Source organism: Paramormyrops kingsleyae, chromosome 18 (assembly GCF_048594095.1).
Source record: "Paramormyrops kingsleyae isolate MSU_618 chromosome 18, PKINGS_0.4, whole genome shotgun sequence".
Lineage (NCBI taxonomy): Eukaryota > Metazoa > Chordata > Actinopteri > Osteoglossiformes > Mormyridae > Paramormyrops > Paramormyrops kingsleyae.
Window position 1 is genome coordinate 25,840,906 of NC_132814.1, and position 20,624 is coordinate 25,861,529.

Consider the following 20,624-nt stretch of genomic DNA (forward strand, 5'->3'; position numbering starts at 1 on the left):
CCTGTTGATGTGTGTGTGTGCACTGCTTGAGTAATAAAGGGGAAATTGCCTGCAGTGCTGATTTTCTGTACTTTGTTGGTCTGGGTTATAATAAAATCTATATATGAGCCAAGTCTCCAGTGGAAATTTCTATGACACGCATTTAGCTCCAGATTGTTATGTTTGCATTAGGACACCAGTCGATATATTTATGCATGCTGATTCATTTCCACTGTGTAAATCTGATTAACACTTAGTCATCTGCCAGTTTCAGGAGTTTAATAGTTTGGTCATCATTTCTATATATAGAAAATAGCAAAGTAAAGAGCACAAGTTTGAGGGACAGAATGTATTTCCCCAACCTCTCATTCTGTTTCCTGCCTGTCATGGTTTGCAGTGATCACCTGACAGACGGAGACAGGTGCAGTAATTCGGAAAAGCTTTGTTTGAAGGTGTTGTATTGAACGAAATGTAGGAAGCAAAAGGAAACACGACTCAAAACAAAAGGGGTTAGTTCAAGCGAAAGGAACAAAAACAGGAAATAAACAGGACCACAACAGAGGAAAGCGGCGAAACAACATCAATGACAGACCTGGGGAATACTGCACTGGGAGGCACTTAAATAGATGAGTAAACAGGAGGCAGCTGGGAGTGATTAAGATGAGGGCAGCAATGAGGGCTAAGACTTGACGAGCATCAGGCATAGTTTGTTAAAGGAAAGAAGAGGGTTAGGCAGACAGGGTGGACATGACATGACAGAAGGAGGTATGGAAATTTTCTATTGAATTCAGAGCTGACGTCTACAGACTATAACTGTATGTAGGGATCCTGGATGGTCTAGGTGCTGTGCATATAGTGAAGGCCTATATTGATCTGCAGACCATGTGTAAAGGGGGTCTATCCAGGGGATCTGTGGTTGCTTTGAAGTAGGTGAGCTGTTCTATATTCATTTAGGCATCTGATTCTTGGATTTTTGCGTACTGGGACAATGGCAACGTTTTTGAAGGGGGGGGGGACAGAACAGAGTTCCAGTGATTGATTAACGTGCCTGAGAACAAGGGTGGAAAGTTCAGAGACAAAATCTGGGGCTGGGAATTTCTTGGTTTTTGTCTCTTATACAGTCTACTGACAACCTGCTGGTGGCTGAGAGTGTGAAATGTGAATAATAGGCTGATAGGTGGTTCTACAGTAAAAATCTGTTAAGGTAATTAGCCAAAAGACAGTAGTCCATGGAATAGATGGTCATCTTCTTTTTGTAGTTTGCGTCCCTATATGGCATGGGTCCCTGACTGTTAAAGGCCTTTTCAGCGTTGCAGAGTAGCGTTGCTTGCCTGCTCTGAATCCTTTCCCCAGTTTGTACATTTCTGATTGTGGTGCAGCAATAGTCATGACTTTTCCCTATTCCATACAATGTTCTGTCTACATCCAGGGAGTTGATATGTGCTCTGTTAAAGAATCCTATGACTATATGTAGGGAATCTGTATTGTTCTATTCTATATCTACTCCGAAAATTGCCACTGTTGCCACCGTTCAAAGACTTTTCAGGTTGGACTGTGAAACCATTTGTCTATCTTTGTTAATACCAAGTCCTTCCTCATCTACATTGACAGAAGGGAACAGTTTATGGTGTGCTGAGTACAGCTGAAAGCTGGACAGCTGTAGGCTGTTGCCCAGAATTGACACATACTCATGTTTTCATGAAGCAGAGGGCAGATGACGGAAAATCCATTATATCTCACTCAGGCACCATGTGTATATATGATGAAGCAAGCCCTTGTTTTGCACTTGGGTTTCTGCACTTTTTCAAACTGTTGTGAATCTCTCATGCTGCTGTATACTTGTATATGGATGGTATGAAAATGAATCTAACTTGATTTCACAACTGATTGATTGTGCTGAAGGATTCATTACAAGAACCATATCCTTGTATGCAAAAGAATTTATTTAAGCTTAAAGCATTATGGTTTTTGAGGTAGATATTCTGCTCTAAATTCAACAGAGAATGAATATAGTGGCAGAAGGTGGAAGGTATACTGAACTCCTCATTATACTGATATGGGGAGACTGAGTGAACCTGTGTTTGGGAGGGAGATTCAACTCGGGGCTCCTTGGCCTTCCGTGTTCATGCTCATGCTGGTGTGGTGGACCCAGTAGCTTCTGCCTTGTTCTAATTCATGATTGCTTTATGACAAGGTGATACACTGTAATCGAGGACAGCAATATAGCAAGAGTATTGTGACAACCATTTTTAATTCTAGGAACATTTGCCAAACATTGTGTTTAAGGTATGGAAACATTCTAAGTGTCCAGTTTTCTTGATGTTCCCAGAATATTATTCCACTACTGCAACTACTATTACAACAACTAAGATTACTAATACAAAGGCAAAGGAAGGGCATGGTAGAGCAGCGGGTAACGCTGTTGTTGTACACCGCAAGGGGCATGGGTTCAAGGCTGCATGGTGTATTTGGGGTATATGCATATAACGCTATAATAAAAAATAACCTTCAACATTGTGTTAAAAGGATGTTGAGGTATGTGCCCTACAATGGGTTCATAGGCTCTGGGCCTGGCGTGACTCTGTATGACAAATGGTTACAGAAAATGGATTGATGGATGTTCAGGTAATAATGTTATTAGGCTGACACTGACAGATTAATTAAGGTAAAACATGGAAATAATGTTCTGTTAATGCTACAGTATGAATGTTCTCACCAACTTTGAGAGGACCTTCACATAATGCTGGCTAAAGTTCTGGGAATGTTCTTTCTCGTACGTATGTGTTCCTGTTTGCCTAGTTATGTCTTCTATGCCATGTATAGAAGTGACAGTGAGGTGTTGTTTTTGTGCTGCATGTGTTCCGTTACTGCATGGCTGGATGTGCCTTCCCTGCAGATTCTGCTCTGTGAGGCCTGTGCTCAGACTTTCAGATGTCCCATATTCTGTGGGATGGAAAAAAAATTCTTAGAAATGATCCATTTTACTGCTGTACTTTGCCTCATTTGGTAACTGAAGTCTAGCAACCATTTGGAACTTAGAACCACAGTAACTTTTTATACTTTGGGTTTCTTGCTAAAAGTGCATCACCCAGTTTGTCTATCTGAGTGTTTATTTGTGCTCCTGTGTCCATTTTCTAACCTGGTTGCTCAAATTCAGATTTTAAAATGCACATTGTTGAACTAGTATGTAGTAGTATTACACAAAGGCAAGAGGGCTATTCTGAGGGAAAGTGAGGAACACACAGTCTCTGTCAAAAAGAAGTCGTATGTCGTAATTAGAAATAAGATGGAATGATATCCTTGCAGGTAATGGAATCTGAAGGTGCCTTTGTATAACGTCTATTGAACTCCCCTTCCTGTTTCTAATCTTTAATTAGCCTCTGTGTGGCAGTGCTGTGTGGCTCAGCAGACTAAGCCTCTGTCTCTATAATTGCTTCACCAGTTCAAGCCTGGCCTTGACAGTGCAGTTGCATGTCTATCGCCCCTTGAGCGCCCCTTAACTCCCAGCTGCAGAGGCGGCTGCCCTTTCACTGTGACCCTCACCTGTATGGAGAGCAAGATGGGGCAAAACAATACAAGAATTAATGAGAAGTCAGTCTTCTATTCCACATTGAATTTCTACAGTATGCTCTTTTAGTAAACATTTATTATTTCCAAAAAGCGAATGCATTGGCACGCTTTGGAGACAGAAGCACATTTTTGTGATTATATCAAAAGCGTTTTTAATATAGATTAATATGAAAATATATGTATATAATTTAACAACTGTGTTGTATTGTTGTCATAAGCACAGATTGCTTTCAGGCTATGGCTAACGGCAATAAAGCCCTTGGCATATACCCTAACCCTCTTACCAGGCATTCCACTGTCAAGCATGTGCTGAAGGTGCTAAACCAGGCGCACATACATTTCAGCTGCCAAAACTGCGCACTGAAGGGAAGCTATAGAAAGTGTTTAGCAAACCCGGTTGCTTTCTTAGTTGGTGAACTGATTATACATTGATTGTTTAAAAACACTGACAACATGACAGAACCAGTAACAATAGACCTAAAAGTTATGCTAAACCGCAAAATTATTGAAGGGAAAAAAAATGCACTCGCTGAAACACATATTAGCTTACGTAATAATTTAAATACTAAAATATTTAATTATTGATAGTGTAAATACTTGTGCCCCCGAGTATCGCGTGTACCCATATCTGAGCTGTATGTGTAATCCTGATGTGCTCTATTGAGCCTTCCTGTCTACTGTGTAACCTCCCCACATTCGGCTGTTGTGTTTGTCGCTGTGTTATTGCGTATTGTGTGGTCATTTTAAGGACTAACATAAAGAGAAACAAAACCATCTTCTTTGGTCTCTTGTCGCTGCTGTGATTCCGCAGTCTGGCAAGCATTGCAATATTGCTAATAGGCCTGAATGAACCGCAATCCTTTAATGATGTTCCAATCTTATACCAACGTCCCGGTGATGTATGTGTGCATTAATAAGAGAATTAAAGTAACACAAAAGTTACTTTCCCTAGTAACTAACAATTTTGATATTCAGTAATTGAGTTACTTTTGAATGAAGTAACTAGCAACTAACTAATTACCCATTTTCAGTAACTTCCATAACACTGCCATTGACTAACTTTTTTGTAAATGTGACAAATGAGAAGGTCCTTCAAAGTTTATGCTTTATCCAGGGTAGTATTGGTTTACTTTCACAGACAGGATGACTGAGGTCTGTTAAACAGCCTTCGGGTTTCTGTGCTGTTTTTGCAGGTTTCCTTTTGCATATCTGGTTATTATAAGTCATTTATCCACATTCTGTGGCTCCCACCTGGATCTGGTGATTCTGGTTAATCCATCTAGCGTGCCTGTCTGCATTTTAACAGAAAAGCACCTACGACCTTTCCCCTGAATTAGATTTTGTCTTTCATTCTCTTAATTTCTTTCTGTCCGTGAATGTTTTCGGTGTCATTAATCATTTGGCCACACAGAGATCCGGCCTCAGTGGATAATGACAGTGATTAGGGTGGTTGTGAAGCAGTTGGATAATGTCTTTCCAGGTCTGCAGCGGGTGGCGCCTGCTTCACATCAGCCTGTAAGCTGCTTCGGTCGGCCATATTGCTGTTGTTGCTATGTGAACCACTGCCACAATCCCAGTCCAAATAAATGTCATTTCCTCTCAGCCTGGCCTTCAATAACATCGCCTTACACACTGTGCTCATTATTAAAGTTCTTTATTCGGCTTCCCTGATATTGTTTACTGTGAATTTTGTCATTGTGCTGTGTTGGATTTGATCTAATTGCATTTATCGCAGAAACCTTTTAGTAGATGGTGGTTATGAATAAAATGTCGGGATGACAAAATTTGAAATCACAGCTCAATTTCAGTACTCATAGGCTTTAAGCTGCCCCTGTTCTTCAGCAGAAATTGACAGATTCAACGTCATTTGGGCAATACAACATTGTATTACACGTAATCACCTCAGTGACTATTTTGGTGCACCCTATGCACAGGGTCCTCAAGGTCAACTTTTTTGTTTGCTCTGATCCTACCTACTTTTCCACAATTGAGTGACATTTTGACATCGTGGGTTTGGTCAGTAGGACTAATTTTGCATTTACCAGCATGTTTTGCACTACACCATATATATTTTGATATAGTGTAAATTAATGTGTATTGTGTATTTAAATTGAAAATCAGTTTAGTTACATTTATTATTGTCCATGGAATGCCAGTTTCTTTAGTGTGTCACTGTCAGTGTTGTTTAAATAGCTGTCTTTCCTATCTGTGCCACTGCTAATATTAGACCAATACTGGCTGTTAATAAACAGAGCAACTAACATGTTAAAAGAGCTGCCATCTCCTTCAAGTCACTCACTACAATGTATTTGTTTGTGCTCTGTACTGTATGTAGGTCTGCTGCATTGAAAGCATTCTGTGCCCATTAGGGTTGCGGCGTGACACAGAACGAACAAGGTGGCAGCATCGTTAAGTTAAGTCAGCCATAAAATACCCTCAAAACAATAATTTATCATCCAGTTTGTTTCTTACCTCTTGTTTACTTTGTTAAACTTCCTTATCCATGAAAAGATTGGTTGTAAAATTTTTGGTGTGGCTTTCTGGACCTTTCTTTTGATAGCATGCCTCTTGTTTTCAATAAAAAAATAATGGTAAACTAAACCGCAAGAGAATTATATAAATAAACTGAATTGGTCTGTGTTCCGCTCCAGTCTAGGCCTGGAGCCTAACAAAGTGAAAGGGAAGGAGGGATTGGGAAGGACAAGACAACCAGCTAGGAGAAGGGAACACGGGACACAAGGGGAGTCTTTTTATAGTTTTTTTTTTTTTTTATATAGTCTTTCACATCTTGCCTGGGCATGCCTTGCCTAGTGATTTTATTTATTTATTTATTTTTATTTATTTTGTTTAAATAGAGGTTCCTGATACAGTGGTGCTTTTATGCATTTTATGTGGTGCTTTTATGCATTTTAAACTTACAAACAGGTTGGTGCCGACCCACCATAGGAAGGTTAAAAAGCAAGTAGTAATAATATGGAGTAATAATATGCTTGCAGTTGTTCCAGTGGCTGACTGAGGATTTAGCTGGGGCAGTGGGTGCAGCCAGGGAGGATGCAGTGTGTTTTGTTAGGGTGGACTGACTATTGTAATAACTACAGTGTCCCATGGGTGTCCATCCAGTTCCAGAGTTTATTTCTGAAGTCAAAGTCGCAATGCAATACTCAGGATTTGAGGTAGGTTTAGGTCAATTAATCGCTAGCAGGGTTTCAATGGAGAACCAACATAGTAAACAGGAAGTACAGTCAGGAGCAGCGTAACAACTTTTTGTGGTCAGTGACGGATGACATATATGATGGTGGTCCTGTAAGAATATAAAGGAGCTGAAAGCCATCAATGTTGTAGTGAAATGCATTACTCACATGTTTGTGGTGATGCTGGTGTTCGCAGACCTACTGCCAGTCAAATAAGAATACAGCACATACAATTAAGTACAGTACATATAGTTGTTTATTATAATAAAGTATTGTTACTGGTTTATGTATTATACTGTACTTTTTATTGTTGTTTTGTGTGTATGTTCTACTTATAAAAAGTGTACTGTAAAACAGCATGATAATTAAACATAGCGTGTAAGTACACTCCAGGATGTTCACACAATGATGACATCGCTCAGTTATGCATCTTACAGAACATATCCAAGCACGAGTCAAACACAGGGTAACAAGGAACTGAAACTAGAGTTAAGACTTGCAAAAGGGAGACAAGACTTCAAAATCTGGTTAAGGTAAGTAATATGGCAAAGGTGTAAACAATCAGAATTTGGATGAGGGTGAATGTTGGCAAAACCAAAATCCTTCAGGAATGTAATGGCATATATTTCTTATGGTAGCTATTCACATTATGAGGTCTGTATTGGACCCTGCTGAGTCATAATGACTGGCAAAATTAGATTACTGCTGAATGGGAACTAAAATATACAACTCAAGGGAGACGGGTGACCTGCACAGATGGCCTAGTGTCTCAGATTCTTAATGCACAATAACCAAACAAGAATATGAAAACTCGGTGCCATTCGCTTTCCACTATAACACCCCTTTAAATCTATTATTATTGCAATTTTCAAATTTCCCTTTCTGTTTATTTTCCTTATTAAGTCGAGTGCCACAAAGGGCCGGTGTGTCTGCAGGTTTTTGGTATAACCTTCCAGTCAGCTGTTCAAACCCATATGTGAGGGATTCTTCAGCCAATCAGTCCTCAAAATACTGATCTAATTTGGGAGGCAGACACAGCAGCCCTTTCAGGATAAGATTGCCTTCCCCTTTATTAAGCAATGCAAATATTAAGTTATTTGCATAAAGTAATAGGATTTTTACTGATCTGGAATTCTATTTGGTGTATTTCAGCTTCCATTTACATAAATACTGTCATCGTAGTCAGAGAATATTTTTAAAAAGATGAGTTGGTGAAGGACCTGTGGCAAAATGTTTTATGTGTTTTGTTATGTTAGGAATCATGAATTTAATTAAAATGGGAGACCATGGGAAGCCCCCCCCCCAAAGAGGATAAAAATACCAGCAAGATGCCAGCAAGTATCTTCCAGCCTCTTTATGTCAGTGTAATTAGCCTGTAAGCTAATGGTAATGGAAACATAAATCTATAAAATGAATGTGAACATCACTGCTTTTCTTTTCTTTTCAGTCACATTTCAGGGCTCGTTTTTCAGGTTTGTTCAGTCTTAGGCTCCTTGCTGCTTATTTTCAGGACAAAGTGTAATTACATTTAATATGAGAATGAGAATAGTACTCAAGTTTTTCTCGGCGATCAGGTATATAAGGCATTGCTTGCTGTTTTTCTTTAAGCTTCAGATACAAATGAGATGTTTTCACAGACCAATTAAAGTTATAGTACTGACAAAAGTCTTAGGCAGGTAGAAGCTATATATCTGGGCAATACGTCTATATTGCAATATAAAAAAAGACAGAAATTTCTTTTGTTCTCCAAAAAGTTACTGATATCTAGTTGGATGACTGGATGAACATCGCTTCAGTTCCCAAACCTCTCCTCAGGGGCACCTCAGCCGTGTATTCGTTACATTTCACCACCAGCTCACTTAATTAATATATTGGATTGAGTTATTGATTAGCCAAACATGGTATACTAGTGGGTGAGTCAACAAATACTGGGGTATATCGGATGGTTACTGTAAATACTGGGGTGACTTTAGGAGAGGATTTAAAATGGCTAAACTAACACATTCTGATAAGACTTTTTCACAGTACTGTGTATCTGTGCACATGTTGGCATTGTTTATTTTATTTCATCCCACAGTTCTTTTTGCGGATGGGGAATCTTGACGACTCGACTGCAGAAGATGATAAAGCCAGAGAGCCAGTTCTATTCTAGAATTATGCTCCAGTAAAATGTGTAATGGCTATTATCAGGCTCTAAAGCAACGCACAACAGGGGTTAAAGAACAAAGCTTTAGAGGCTTTTAATAATTCAATTCTGAAAGCATCTTTTGGAGACATTATGGTTATTCTAATGAAACAAATGCAAGTGTTTCACTGGGGTACTCCAGTTCACAAAAACTGTACCCCACGGTCACAAAAACATGTCATTTGTGTTTTTAAATTGCAATTGTGAACGTGCATCCTGTGATGGGCTGGCATCCTTGTGCTGTTTGATTCCAAGTGGCCACAGGCTCACTGCCACCATGTGCAGGATTGACGATGGATGGAATGATCTATATTAAAGTACAATTCTGTTCTGTACACAGCTCATCAAAACCTTTTCAACAGTCTGGATACCCATGATACCCAAGATACCCACCTACTATTTAAGGTTCTAGATGTATTGTTCCAGAATAAGACTGCAAGGAGGAAGTCTTGTCGTGGGAGGTTCTAGAGTTTCACGTACTGCTGTGTATAGTCAAATGTTCTACACATTAGAAGCCCCAATGTGAATGGGGTCCCTTTAGAGTCATGCTTCATGTTGTACCTTGTGCAAGCAGAATGTCACTATTTCACATAGGCTGGTTTGAGCGCAGGCAACATTCCAGTGGTATATTATGATTTTTTTAATTTATTTTGTCGTCATACAACAATATATTAGTACGTATTTGTTTGTGCAGTGTACTTTTCCTTACAGGGTAGGAATGAATTTTGTAGTTAGTGACCCAATCATGGATGGATGGATGAATGCATGCATGCATGCAGTATTACCTATCTAACAGTAGGTGTCATACTTTCCCAATATAAATTCTCTTAAATTAATTCTGTTATCTGACAGAGTAGATGATATCCTTGGCAATAGGTCCCACTGTCCATTTAACATATGCATATTCATCCAGCCATCCATCCCTGGACGTATCCGAGGCAGCATGGAGCAGATGACTGTGGCCTGTCCTTCACCAGGCACTCACATATTTACACATAATCATACACTATGGGTAACTGAGTGAAGCCAATTCACATCACTGCACATCTTTTGACTGTGGGAGGAATCCGGAGCAGCCTGAGGAGCCCAGACCTGCACAGGGAGAACCAGCAAACTCCAGAAATACAGGGCAGGATCAGGAAGGTGAATCATGGAGATGGGAGGAAAGCCAGCTTCTGACTGAGCCCTACACCATCCCAAATGGATGCGAAAACCTTAATCAAGCTTGATACGTTAAATTAAGCCAAGTGAGGTACCAATGTACATAAAACTTCTTTGAAGAGGATCTAATTAGAATCAGCTAAAATTAGAAAAAATGCAGAATCTATGGCACCCCACTCTCTGTCTTTTCTGAAAAATGTGTCATCCGAAATTTATCTTCATGTTTCCAAAAGGGACTAGAGAAGGAAATCACGAACTCACAGGGCACTGGGTTGCCATGGGAACAGGATTCCCATTGACGAATATTCTTTTGTTGTGAAATATGATGTCAAAGGAGGACGCTGTTCTCCTTGTTATGTTTTCCTTCTTTGATTCTGAGCCTTGTGATCTTATTACCAGAATGTATGACTTCCTGCACTCATTCCAGGCAAGGTGTCATCCACACATGTCTTTGTGCTTCTGAGAGAGGGGCACATGCTAAAATGCTCTCTTGAGCTGCATTACATAATTACATATTAAAATTGATGTGAAACACTAAAAAGTCACAATTAGCTCATTTGTATTGTATATACAGTGATGAATTCAAAGTAAACTCGCAATTGTACATGTAATTACAAGTTTAATAGCAAGTAATTAAACTGCTCACTTGCTAAAGGCAAGTTGAGATCATACAGAAATTGTCATTTATATTTGTTTAAGTCACATATGGAGCTTTTTTGTATCTTTATGATTTCAGATAAGAAATTTAGTATATGTAAAATTCGACAGAGTTTAAATAATACAGGTAATGAGTTTAATTATCTTATTGCCATTAATGTGTTATATATGAAGTCCTTGGCTCAGCTGTGCAGAATCTGCCATAATTAACAAGAAATGGACAAGATAAATTTCCGTCCATTTTCTGTAACCACTTATCCTAGTCTGGGTCAGGGGGAGTCTTATCCTGGAGGCTATGGACGCACAAGGCAAGGAAGAGCCCAGGATGGAGCACCAACCCATCGTGTACTTATGGGCAATTCATAACTCCAGTTAACCTCAGTGTGTTTTTCAACAGTGGGGAGAAACCAGAGTACCCATAGGAAACCCCACGACGACAGCATGCAAACTCCACACACATGTAACCCAGGCAGAGACTTGAACCCGGGTCCCGTGGGTGTGAGGTAACAGCAGTAACCACTGCACCACCACCACAATAAAACTGCCACCAGTAAAATCTACTGATAATGTATCGGTGAATATAATTTTAGATGATTCTGAAAACTCCAGCTGAGACACACTGAGGACACCAGTGATTCCAATTTGAAGTTTCCCCCCTGGACACTGCATCAGCAAAATCAGTAAAAACAAAGCTGTCAGAGCCCTCGCAGTGTTCATCCAGTGAGACATCAAATAAATAAAGGCTAATTTCTCTTGCCGAACATCATTTCCCACTCAGGGATTAATGTACAGGCTCTTAATAATAGCGGTGTCTACAGTGGCTCCTGACATGTCGAGAATAATGGATGCGGCAGACAGAGGGAATAGATACATGAGTTGAGTTATTACAGTGCCAAACAGCATCTCCTTAGGCTGTTTCATAAATTACCTGCAGTGCCGCATCAAGCCAATTGAGGGCAGTGTTGGGCTACTTCTCTTTGTTAAGGAGTGCACTTTGACAACAAAAATGAACGTGGGCGTGTCTGTGTGTGTGTGTGTGTGTGTGTGCGCTGATTCCTTTATGTGTTTCCCTTCACACGGGTGAACTCCTGATAATGAGTGAAACCAAATGAATGTGAGCGAACACTATCAATTTAACATCTTTTTTTTTTTGTATTCGCTACCTAAAAAGTACTCATTAATGTGGTTATATGATGAAGCTATAATAATAGATCAATTGACAAAATCACACACTCTTTGTAATGCATTTTGTAATGATGACAAAGACTGTGATCCATCCATCCATCATTTTACTGCTTTGGTCAGGGTTGCAGAGTCTGTGATACTGCTGATAAATATGACAATTTCATCCAATGCATTTCTTTGTCAGACATAAATAGAGCGTTGTTCCTGTCTCAAGAATGTGTGTATCCTGTTAAGTGTCATTTAAACAGCCAGTAGAAAAACAGTGCCACACTACGGAAAAGAAACATCGTACAGTATGACAACCTGTCCTTTTAGCCAATTATGAATCTCCCCTCCCCCTCAGCTGCTGAGGTGAGTAGGGCTGTGAAACGGGGCTGTGTTGTTCTGGGAAGGGGGATTCCCAGTCACATGGCATGCAAAGGGTGTGTAGCTACAGAGACTGATAATGGAGCAGGCGGGACGAGGGGGAGGAGTCAGTAGACATCAGCAAATATGTTTCCATTATTTTCCTTCTTTCATGCTCCACACTCGTTCTCTCTCTCTCTCTCTCTCTCTCTCTCTCTCTCTCTCTCTCTCTCTCCCTCCCTCCCCCTCTGACACACAGACACACATAAACCGCACTTGTCAGTCTCACAAGCGGCAGGAGTCACCGTGGCTCAGCCTCTCCTCTTTCTTTCTCTATCAGTCTTTGATTTCTCTGTAATGAGTCTTTCTCCTTGATCTTCCAGTGTCCTTCGCCCCTCCTGATCCCCTTTAATTTCCTCCTTTATCCCCCCATCGTGTTGGGCTCTTGTCTCTCTCTCTCTTGCTCTTTTTCTCAGCCCCTGACAGCCCATTTCAAGACAGCATGGTGAACAGATAACCAACTCTGAACCTCTTGACTGGTCAGCATGGGTGCCTGCCTCTGCAAAGGTCACAAAGGTCAGTGCTCTGTCTGTTCAGTCTATTTGTGTGTCTGTCCGTTCATCTATTTGTCTATCCATTCGAGGCTTCCAGCCCTCTACTTCGGGCTCAGAGCTATAGCGCTGACAGTAAAGAGAAGTTTAGCAGGGTGTTACGAGGGGGTCGCCTGCTCTGGCATGTGAAAGAACAAAACAAACACAGGAACATCAGCGTTCTTCTTCTGACAAGATCTCTTGCAGCTAGTCTGCCTGTAACTGACAAAAACTCAAGGTTGAAGTTGAGTGTGCGCTCAAGTTGGATGCGATCGTGTTCATGTGCATTTGGATTAGCAGAAGACCTGACTAATGACGTACATAAGAAATTGACTTTTTTTGTGAATTCATCTTGAGGTTGAAGTTGCAGTACTCTATTTAGATGCTAACAGGAACATGACTTCTTATCACATCTTCCTGCTTTAAGAAAGCAGACTCCAACCACATGGATTATCTCACCTTAGATTACCTCATAAACGTATCAAGCAATGGAGCGAGTCATCATTGTTACTAATACGTGACTTTAAATATAATGTTATTCCTAGAAATACTACTGATTATTCCTCAGCTGTTATATGTTATATTATTATAGCATTAGTGCTTCCATATTTTTGCTCGCAGGACCAAAGTCATTCAGTTTCTAAATTACATGCAATCTTGGAAACTGATTTGAGCAACATTTCACGGCTGAGTACATAATGAAATAAAAAATACATTCCTGTTACATAGATGTATCAAGATCATTTATTTATGTTTGATGACATACATACAAATCCAATTATATATGGTTATATTCTCCATTTCCAAGATAATAATTTCAGAAAAATTTTAAAAATCCAAAAATAAAAACATCATCGCTTCTGTTTTTATATACATTTGAGTAACACCAAGCCTGTTGTCATTATACCTAAATATAAATAGCCAGTTTATAAATACATTGAGTACCACAATTCTAAAGCAAAGATTTATATCAATTTAATGCATAAAATCATCTGTAAATGCTTTTTTGTGCATGCACTAGAAACTATAAACTTTTCATTTTTTAGAGTAGGATTTTTGAGAATCTTTATACTATTTCAAAATGGTGATTATTATTCATTTTGAGTGACATACGAGCATAACAAGAGATGCATAACAAGAGTGATCACTTAGGTACTGCTAGTTGGTACTGCATAGAACTGCTTCCAGGCTAGAGGAGCTGTGCACTCTGAGAAGCCACTCTGTACATTCCATGTTATTTTGCACTTGTGGGCTTCCTGTTAGCCTTAACGAGTCTGGCCAGCCCTCTCAGACATCTCTCATTAACAAGTTGCCAGGAACTGTCTGTTTTTTATTCATCGCCCTTCTGTGTAAACTATACATGCTGTACGATGCTATAAAAATCCCGGGAGGGAAGCGTCTCTGTCTCTTATGCTGGAGTCACCATCCATGGTGCCAACAATCACACCACGTTCAGAATCACCTAGGTCCGACTTCTGCTGTTCTAATGCTTAGCCACACATTAACTGAGCCTCCTGACCCTGTCTAGATGCTGCATGTATCCAGTTTCAGACACACGATTCTCTCTTTGGCAGAGCAGACTGCTTGCATTAGCAAACGGGTGTACCTAATAAACTGGCCACACTGTGTGTGTTTAATGCTATTGATGATCACACACATTCTTTCATTTCATCAATTAATGTCACTGGGAGGAAAAACAGGAAGTAGGAAGCCCCTTTGGATAATTGCTGTATGGGGAAATGATTTCTTGATGAAGGAGGACCACTGTCAGCCGACTTTCATCAGTATCGTACTATTGTGGTCTACATTTATTGTAGTCCACATTTATTATAGCGTACATTTGTTGTGGTCTACATTTTGAATGTTGTATTTTCCAGGAAAGACAATAATATTCAGCTATTCACATATTACAGCTTTCTGTTTTTGATTGCCTTTGGAAATTCAACTATATATGCATTTGATAAATTGTAATAAAATTTAGAATTTATGTCAAATCATAAATATGAAAGGACAGAAAGACTAAAAGAATGTTGCTGCTACTGCACACGGGTGAGTGGATGTGGTGTCTTCGCCTGTTTCTTTAGCTGCCCCTTTACCCTTCCTGTTGTATAGTAAATGCTGGTGTTTACCTGTTTGCTTACCTGTTTTTGAGCTCACACTTTTCTCTGGATGTCCATAGTGTCCTTGTTTCTATAACTGTCTCTGTGTCCACCTGTCTCTGGCTTTCTGTAAATATACACCTGCTTCTCCACCTTCCAGTAAGTCCCTGTTTGTTTCCTTGCTTGTGCATGTGTCCACCCCTTCATGGGAATTTTGCATGCATTACTAATGGCCTGTGTTTTCTGATAGTGTCTCTTTCATTTCTGTTACAGTTTATGTCTGGTGTCCACCTTCATTTTGGTTAGTATCATGCTATGAAACTCTCTTTTTCTACCTAGCTGCGTGTGCCTTGACATTTATTTATGTAGCTTTGTCCATCTTGTGTCAGTCTTACTGCTATCTTGGACTCTTTATCTCTGTTTCCCTGTGAGCATGCAACTATCTACAGTCTGTGACCTTGGACCTGCCTTCCTATATGACTGTGAGTTTATACTTGTCTCTTTTGCTTGTCTGTGAGTATGAAACTATCTGTTTCTCTGCCTGGGAAGCAATATGAGCCTTCTCTTTGCCTGCCTCAGAGACTGCAAGTTTGTACCCGTCTCTCTATCTGAAAGTATTCACATGAAGCACCAGTTGTCTGTGAGTGCTAACTTTCTCTGCATCTCTCTGGGGATAGCAACTCTGCATGTGTCTACCTGTGGAGAACATTACTTAAGGGACCATTGTAGTTTTGAATGTGCTGAAATACCACCAACAGTTCTCTAGCAGTGTTCTGATTCTGCTAAATGAATAATTCAGCTTGTTGGGTAATAATTGTAATTGGGATAGAGAGAGTAGCCTTTGTGTGGCTGAGGGTTTAATAGAAAGGGGTGGATGACACATATATCACATGGAAATCAGGTGTGACAGTTTGAAAGTGAGCCATTCAGACACTGCCTTCTCCTCTGGAAAGCCTGCTCACATCTGTCATGGTTTTGATTGCCATGGAAGCATAGATTCCTGTCCCCGTCACATGCGATGTCACATGGATCGGCCTGTGTCCCCCATGCAGGGCTCCAGAGCACCCCCGAGCCGCATGTGACAGACCTACAGTGTGCTGATGGGAAGCCTGTGTTCAAGGTTTGTTTAGTGGAAGGCTGTGAGGGGAACGTTCTAAGGACTTGAGCAAATCACAGACAAGTACCTCTCATTGAACAGCATTATATATTTGACAGAACATGAACTGTAAGCCCCAGATGACAGCAGTGAATGTACCTTTCTTTGGCTGCACAGCCTGCAATTTGAGGTTCTAGTCTGCTTTAATCTCTTATGTACAGTACTTCTTCAGCTATAAATTTGTCCTTTCACATTCGTAGCTAATGAATTATGAGACTGCTTGATTCTTAGCATATGAATGGATTCGCTGCCTCACTCCAGTAAAACGTTATTATTCTGCTGCAAACTATCTTATGTCATCTCTTTTTTCAATTTAGATTAGATATTCATCAGTTGATTTGACTTTTTTCAATTGACAATCATTAGTTTATTTAGCATTTTTTATTAATATAGCTTGACATAATTTCTGTGCTGTTTCTTACACTTAAAGGTTCTGAGCACGTGTCAATTGAATTGAATATTTAGGTTAATGGCAATAACTTCAATGTAGAATAACCTGTGTCTCAAAGCCCCCTCTGTTGTGTCTATCTGTGCCCATGTATCTAGGGAGCTCCGGAGCCGGCCAATGGGATTCTGCCAGACGAGAAGAGCCAGGGGGGCACCTACAACATCGGGGAACTGGCCACCTCCTCCCTGCTGGGTATGAGGGAGATGCTGAGATGTTTGCTGAGCTCTTCAAGTTGTTTTTCCTGACTATCTATTGATGGCACCATGAGACTGGGGCCGCTGACCTCTTCTTAGCTGTGCTGATGCTCATTTCACACATTCCCTCCTGCTGCTTGGGTCCATGTCTTCATATCTGGTCCTCCTTCCAGCATCTTGGTCATAATCCCCTTCCCCCCCACTATCATTTTGTCAGCTTTCCTTTCCACTTCCCACAATCCCATGCTCTTGTGTTATTCCTCTGTCATCTTGTCTTACATAAGTGAAACCCAATAACTGTTATGGCTTTGTTAATCTGTTCCACCATAATGCTCAGTTTAATTATAAAGCTAAATCTTATGAGAATTCTTAATGGGAAAAATGCATTACAGAATAATTTATTGGCAGACATTGGCACTATCTGTTTTTAAAATACAATTCAAAGTACAGAATTAAAAATTACCATAAGGTTATATAGCCCACAAACATAAAGATGCGTTCAACTGATGATTTAATAAACAAACAAATAAAAGAATAGACTTACGTATTCATACAACAAAGTAGCCATAATTGTAGAAGTTGACAGAAAAAATAATAATGATCATGAAAAGTAATTTAATATGCTGAATGATTTGTGTTGCTTGTCTGATGTACGGTTCTTGGTAGAATCACAGGAGCCGAAGCAGACATTTAATGCATTCTGCTGTGTTCCTGTTTGCTGGCTCTGTGCGGCCTGCCTGCTCTCCCTCTGTCCCTCGCACACCCAGCCTTTCTGTCTTGGTTATTCACTCCCCAGGTTTGGTGGCCACCATAAAGGAGCATATCACCAAGCCCACTGCTATGGCTCAGGGCCGTGTCGCCCACCTCATCGAGTGGAAGGCCTTGGGCGGGGGTGGGAGTGCCCAGCGGGGGGCAGGTTGGGACAGGGCCGGGGGTGGATGGGGAGGGTCTCTGGCAGGATTGCAGGAGGACGAGCAGCTCTACTCTGACTTATCAGATGAGGTGAAGGAGGCACGCTTTGCTGCAGGTCAGTGTGTTTGACTGTAGACTGTAGCTTCCAGCAGTAGAGGCAGAGTTCTGGGTTAAATGCTCTGGAAACCCACCTAAATGACCCACCTGTCCTTCTCATAGGAGTGGCACAACAGTTTGCGCTTGCAGAGGCAGCCCTGTCTGCGTGGTCCTCTCCGGATGCCCCAAATGGATCAAATGGCTGCTCTGGACTCCTGCGAGGTACTGACCCCAGAGAGACATCAGGCCCTTCATCTCGATCACTAGACCTTGCCTTCTACCTACCCTCCAGAAACACAACTACTGTATGTCAGCTGTGTCGGACCGCATGATCAGACTCTCTCCTAGCTAGATGCCGCTCTTACGACAGTGGTAAATTACAGGTTATTAAAAATTTTAGATAACCCAGCAATAGCTACCTGTGCTGTGAACTGTCCATAAAAAGGTAGTCAGGTGTACAAAGAGGACAAAAGGCATACTCAAGGGAAAGAGGCCAGTATATTTTAGCCAATCAGACAGATACTAAAAGAAACCAGGTCAGACTAGTATTATTTTGAGAGAAACAGCTGGAGACGCCAAGAGCCTGGCCGGTTAAGCTCTATCCCACCCAATTCTTCACAGCTTCCATTCATAGCTTATTAACCATCAGTCTGGGGAAGTAATAATTTAATTATTGAGTCTGGGTGTCTGTTTGTCTGCTCATATATCTTCATAGCAGTAGCACAAACCTCTGATGATTACCCACTGGGGCCATTAGGAAGTGAAGAATGAATGGGTGTATTTCAGCTGCTAGAACTCCAGATCATGTAATAATATGATAGTTCTCTCTTTATAGCTGTGCAGATGCCCATCTTCTGAAACCACTTACCCTATTCAGGCTTCTGGGAGGTGGTGTCAAGAGCCAGTCCCTGCAGCTACATGTTCAAGGCAGGGAACAACCCAGTATGGGGCACCAGCCCATCACAGGGCACACTTACACACCAGTCACTCACACACCAGTCACTCACACATGGGCAATTTGGTAATACCCATCAGCCTCAGCATGTTTTTGGACTATGGGCAGGAAACCAGAGCACCCAGAAGAAACCTCACAGCAACGCAGGGAGAACATGCAAACTCCATACATATGGGCCATGGTGGAGACTCGAACCCGGGTCCCAGAGGTGACACTGCTAACCACCATGCTACCCTATGAGGATTCTAATGACATTATTATTAATGATTATTGCCTAGTGATGCATGTGCTGGACTGAGCTTTTAAGTCGTGGTTGGCCGTGGCTCTTTATTATTTAAACCCTGTTCTTTTTACAGCCTTCTAATTTACCGGATTCCGCACATTCAGAATATCAGCCAGTAATGCCGTCATCCGGTGTCGCTTGTTTTCCAGATGCGGACACCGTCGTCCCCTCACAGTATGTGCTCGACGGCAGTGGCCTCGCTGCCCCCCTGCCCCGCTACAGTGAGGGCGGCCCCCTCTTCCCCCCACAGCTGCCCGGCGGACACTGGCAGCCGGACTTGGAGCTGGCGGCACGCACCCGAAAGGCCTCCCGGCCCGACGGCTCCATCCGTTACGCTGACAGTAGCTCCATGTCTGAGGATGAAGTTTTTTATAACTAGACTTTGAACTGAGAATCTCGATATGCGAGATGCAAAATGAGAAACTGTGTACAGATTGGCATTGCCACTGCTATTTAACGCCCTGCCACCTGGCACCGTGACCCAGCCGCGTTCCTGGCTTCTCTACTGCCAGCCCTGTGGATTCTCATCTGTAAAACTATGTGAAGAATGAATAAGCCTTTTCATAAGGGGCTGTCTCTGTACCATTGTGCTGACAAAGAAATCAATACAAAAGAGACTCTGTACAGATAATCAGAGGTATTGGTTTATTATTTTGTTCACAACGTGGTTGTCATTTATGTCTGAAGAATCTTAATCAAAAAATGTTCTTTCCTCCAAGATGTGAACCAGAATGAACAGGTTCAAATATTTCATAAATTACTGCCCATAATAGGATGTAAAGGTTGCATTTGCTTAAAAACATTACCAGTGTATATGTTTAACACAAATTACGCCATTAAAATAATTATTGAGAAAAATCTTTTCAATGGATAACCATTAAGGATATAATAATAATGTGCTTTTCACAAACTCGAGGTTGCTTTAATTTTATTAGATAACACAGCCCATACATTAACAGCGGCCCTGAAGCAATGAAACTAATGAGAACAGGATTGAGTTGTTCATGTTTTTATCCTGTTAAATCAATATGTATCGTACTGACCTTTAGTTCTGGTCTTGTGGGAAGCTGCATTTGACAAAAGAGAACTGCAATAACCACCAAAAACCAACAGTGCATTTGCCTGATCATTCAGTCCCTCTCATTTTTTAACCAGGTACGCTGCTAATTTCCTTTCCAGAGTCAATATTTGTGCTTGGCTGCTGCTCTTAATGGTTAGTGATTTTTTTTAACGAACAACACTTGAATGAAAGCGAGGCAGCAGGCACGAAAGTGCGCCAACTATTGACCAATGCCTGCCTTCCATCAGAGAAGCAGTTATATTGCCCATCTAATATGGGGCACATTTATTTAACTCGCAGTGTGTCCGGCTGCATATTTTGACCTTTTCTTTTGATGAGCATTTCAAGCAACAGCCTTTTCGGAGTGGAAATAACATGACAATTATGCTGTTTTCTGAACTTTAAAGACTCAGAACAAGTCACACCAATAAAATAAATTCTTATCACCATAATGAATGAAAGAACGGTTATGCTGACAATTTGACATTTGCGCAAGACATGCCAAAAATTATTATTTTCAGATTATCAGATTAAAAGTATCACAGAAATGTAGGCATC

The 20,624-nt window shown here is 40.9% G+C and overlaps 1 protein-coding gene across 3 annotated transcripts; it reads left to right on the forward strand.

The window, feature by feature from the left end:
* The first annotated feature begins 676 nt into the window (after nucleotides 1-676).
* On the forward strand, nucleotides 677-19,637 carry fam131c (family with sequence similarity 131 member C). 3 transcript variants are annotated; one of them, XM_023831374.2, is made up of 9 exons: nucleotides 677-744; nucleotides 12,533-12,849; nucleotides 15,236-15,263; nucleotides 15,395-15,444; nucleotides 16,015-16,082; nucleotides 16,665-16,758; nucleotides 17,557-17,787; nucleotides 17,892-17,990; nucleotides 19,156-19,637. In XM_023831374.2, the coding sequence occupies exons 2-9, from the start codon at nucleotides 12,819-12,821 to the stop codon at nucleotides 19,383-19,385; spliced, it is 831 nt and encodes a 276-aa protein (XP_023687142.1). In that variant the 5' UTR covers nucleotides 677-744; nucleotides 12,533-12,818; the 3' UTR covers nucleotides 19,386-19,637. The 3 variants fall into 3 exon arrangements, with proteins under 3 accessions (XP_023687142.1, XP_072558526.1, XP_023687143.1); XM_072702425.1 differs by lacking the exon at nucleotides 15,395-15,444; XM_023831375.2 differs by lacking the exons at nucleotides 15,236-15,263; nucleotides 15,395-15,444.
* The last annotated feature ends 987 nt before the right edge of the window (nucleotides 19,638-20,624 follow it).

Bases quoted from the DNA above. Each gene is read 5' to 3' on its own strand.
- fam131c (XM_023831374.2), top strand. From the start codon at position 12,819: ATGGGTGCCTGCCTCTGCAAAGGTCACAAAG. The intron at 12,850-15,235 runs GTCAGTGCTCTG...TTTCTGTTACAG, and splicing joins CCTCTGCAAAGGTCACAAAG to TTTATGTCTGGTGTCCACCT. The intron at 15,445-16,014 runs GTGAGTTTATAC...TCCCCCATGCAG, and splicing joins ACCTGCCTTCCTATATGACT to GGCTCCAGAGCACCCCCGAG.